General features: G+C 38.7%; 1 protein-coding gene across 1 annotated transcript; it reads right to left on the bottom strand.

Annotated features, from left to right (window-relative positions):
- Nucleotides 1-647: 647 nt before the first annotated feature.
- On the bottom strand, nt 648-3,580 carry LOC142483166 (olfactory receptor 11L1-like). Its single transcript, XM_075583233.1, has 2 exons — nt 3,367-3,580; nt 648-1,602 (listed from the first exon to the last, which is right to left on the bottom strand). The coding sequence occupies exon 2, from the start codon at nt 1,597-1,599 to the stop codon at nt 664-666; it is 936 nt and encodes a 311-aa protein (XP_075439348.1). The 5' UTR covers nt 1,600-1,602; nt 3,367-3,580; the 3' UTR covers nt 648-663.
- Between the last annotated feature and the right edge of the window lie 287 nt (nt 3,581-3,867).

Below are 3,867 nucleotides of genomic sequence, written 5' to 3'. Positions count from 1 at the left end.
ACATCATTAGGAGTTCTCTGAACTGCAAGTCTAAGGCAGTTATTTACTATTTTATTTGCCCCTGCAACCAGATCTACATTGGTAATTGATTATTATTATTATTATTATTATATTATTATTATTATAATATATATTTAAAAATAATTGTAATGTCTATATTATTATCTGTTTTTTATTATTTATAATTTTTATATCTATATATAGTAACAATAATATACATGGACTAATAAACATGTAATATTCCAGTAATTATAAGCCTATGGTACATATGTACTGTAGCAAGCTTTATTTTACAAAATGATAAACCGGAATGTCACATTATAAAGGAGAATATCACTCTTTTTCATAGGTTTTAATGGCACTGATAATACAGAAAATAACAACATATCTCACAATAATGCGCCAGTGAGAGTAATAACCCCCTCTACATCTGAACATGTACCGATACTAGCACACAGTTTTCTGATCATCTAACTATACAGTGAATCTTCCCATTGGGGAGACAGGACATCCTGAGTCAAATCTTATGAGGAAGACGTCATCTATTATAAAACTAATCAGTGTCTATTCACGAGATCTCTACACAAATTCAATAGTAATCATCTTGCAATATTTAAAGTACAAAGAAGTTCATATTCTGGGTTTCCTCCCGCTCCTTTCATGCTAGAAATCTGTTGAATGGTAAAACCTTCTCCTCAGGGCTGCCTTGATATCCTGGTTCCTCAGGCTGTATATGATGGGGTTAAAGAAGGGAGTCACCACCATATACAGCAGAGATAGGACCTTGTTTATGTTAAATGTGTGTCCTCTTGATGGAACAATGTAGATAGTAATCAGTGTCCCATAATATGTGCAAACAACCGTGAGATGGGAGCTGCAGGTGCTGAAGGCTTTCTGTCTCCCAGTGGTGGAGGGGATCCGGAGGATTGTGAGGAAGATACATACGTAGGTCACAATGATGAAAGTAAATGGTAAGAAGGATACAGGGAAGGTTAGCACAAAGATTTCAATTTCTAAGAAGGAGGTGTCTGAGCAAGAGTGTTTTAGAAGAGGAGCAAAATCACAGAAGAAATGATCAATGACATTTGGGCCACAGAATTGTAACTGACTGATCGGAAGAATTAAGAGTATGGTCATCGCAAAACCTAGGAGCCAAGACCAGATGACCAGCAGTAGGCGAAGCTTGAAATTCATAATGGTGGTGTAACGCAACGGTTGACAGATGGCCAGGTATCGGTCATAGGACATCACTGTGAGAAGGAAACACTCTGTAGCCCCAGAGCAACCAAAGAAATGAAATTGACTAATGCAGCCAGCAACAGACATGGTGCCACCTTCTCCCCATATGAGGCGTAGCATGTTGGGGACAATAACCGTGGTGAGCAGGATGTCAGATAGGGACAAATGGGCAAGGAAGACGTACATGGGAGAGTGGAGTTGGTGACTGGTTGACACCAATGCGATAATCAGGAGATTACTACTTAAGGTCATAATGTACGTCACGAGGAACACAGTGAAGAGTAAAATCTTGAAACTGTGAAGATTCTGGAATCCAAGAAGCAGGAATTCTGTAACTATAGTGTGATTGTTCCCAAGCATCGCCTGATGACGGGGGAAACACAAATTAGAATTCACAACGTTTTAGCTATCCTGAAATGAGACATGGTTAGAGGTTGCATTCATCTGCTCCCCCAGCACCTTTATTGCTAGCTCACCTTTACCCCCGCTCTCTGCTTACAGCTGTCTCCTTTCCATTCATATTGTCTCTACTGCTACCTTTCTCCGATACCCCATATTTTCTCACTGCGCCATATCTGTGGAAATCCTTTACCCTCGATCTACTGTATGCAAGGCTCCCTCTCTCCATGCTTTCATGTCCAGTCCCGAAAGACAACTTCTAGATAGAACATTTCCATGGGCTTGATCAAGGGTACAGATGCCGAAGTCTTTATTATTCCTTCCAATAACACAAACTGTCATGATTACTGATTATATAAGAGTTTCCACAGGGTTCAACGGTATCCCACATACTTTATCCCACCCTATTCAACACAGAGGGGACAATAAAGCCATGCACATCTGTACATCTCCTCATTCCCACTGTGGCATTTACTAACTATCTTGTCCGGGCTCTGATACCCACTGAACTTCCAAAATAAACAGTACAAAGAAGAACCACAGAAAAAGCCTCCCAAAGTGCGGCTCACTACAGTATATACAGGCATACATATATAGTATATACCCCGCATTAGCATACGCAATGGGACCGGAGCATGTATGTAAAGTGAAAATGTACTTAAAGTGAAGCACTACCCTTTTCCACGTATCGACGCATGTACTGTACTGCAATCGTCATATGTGCATAACTGATGTAAATATAGCATTTATAACAGGCTCTATAGTCTCCCCGCTTGTGCACAGCTTCGGTACAGGTAGGGAGCCAGTATTGCTGTTCAGGACGTGCTGACAGGCGCATGCGTGAGATGCCGTTTGCCTACTGGGTGATATGTCCTTACTCGCGTGTGTACTTAAAGTGAGTGTCCTTAAAACGGGGTATGCCTGTATGTTTAATGAAATGATATAAAACTTAACATTTACTTAGAAACCCTCTAAAATAAGACCGCTTATGTGTAAACAAAATAAATTCTAAAAAAAACAGTACTAGGTGTTGACTGTATATACCTGTCTGGATATGTTTACAGGAAAATAAACATCTCAAAAAACGACCATATAGTTATAGACATAAAGTTGTCAGTATGTAAACTCAAGAAACAATGAGCAGGGTTAAAGTGTTCCTGGACAACCGGTGTTTAGATAAATTATCAAACAGCCTAAGTTCTTAATCACCCATTTGAGCTTCAGATTCATAGTCACAGTTGTATGTAAGTTTGAGGTCACCCTAAAAACAGCTTCCAGATAAAACATTTCCATTGCCTGGACTTATTGCTACAGATGGAGAAGGCTTCATTGTACTGTACCTTCAGATAACACAAAATATGTTGGTGCAAAATATGAATGAAGTCTGCTTTATCTGTACCTCTACTCACATCCACTGCGACATTTACTAACCATTTTCTGTAAGCCAGGCTGTGATACCCACTGAGCTCTGGCTGTATCTGCAAATTTCCCAACATAACATACTAATAACTGATACATTCGTTTTTTACATTCGTTTTTTACATTTGAAAAAACTTTGAGAAAATAATAATACAGGGAATCAAAGTAAATCTGTATTTTTGTTGATATATAGACCTCAATGTAATATCAACACAGCTAATTTGTTATATAGGCTCCAGTATGTAGGTACAATTCTGCTTATTATACAGTATCAGCACCCTTACTGCAAATCAGATCAATTCAACTTACCACAATATTCCACACTTTCCACCATCTATAATGACCACAGCAATGATTAGACTCAGTCAGTATTAGGCTTTTTCAGAGAACCAAATTAGCCTTCACTTCTTAACGTTCTCAGTGAGATGTATGTATCAAAGTGATAAGACTTTGTGATATAATTCTCTGTGCTTCTTCTTGACCCTGCAATATGGGAGCATCTTCTAATGACAGGCAGCGTGTCTGACAATGGCAGACTAATGTTTACACCATTCAGATTGACAGATCTTTTATACTTTTTACGCAGTAAACACAATCCTTGAAAATCCATGATACTCCGTGTACAGAATCCCATGGAGACTTCATTATGATGATTGAATGTAATTCAGGGAGGAAAACATCAACTCCCAGTTCCAATTAAGTTAATAGACTTACAGAACTTTGCTGAAGTTTGGTATCTTAATCTTGCAGATAATTGAACCTTTCCCCAGCTAGATTAATTTCATGTTGGAATACTAAAGACACCTGAGT

This window comes from Ascaphus truei, unplaced genomic scaffold, assembly GCF_040206685.1.
Source record: "Ascaphus truei isolate aAscTru1 unplaced genomic scaffold, aAscTru1.hap1 HAP1_SCAFFOLD_3032, whole genome shotgun sequence".
NCBI classification, from domain to species: Eukaryota; Metazoa; Chordata; class Amphibia; order Anura; family Ascaphidae; genus Ascaphus; species Ascaphus truei.
The sequence above is the reverse complement of the archived record's forward strand: the minus strand, read 5'-3'. Positions and strand labels throughout refer to the sequence as shown.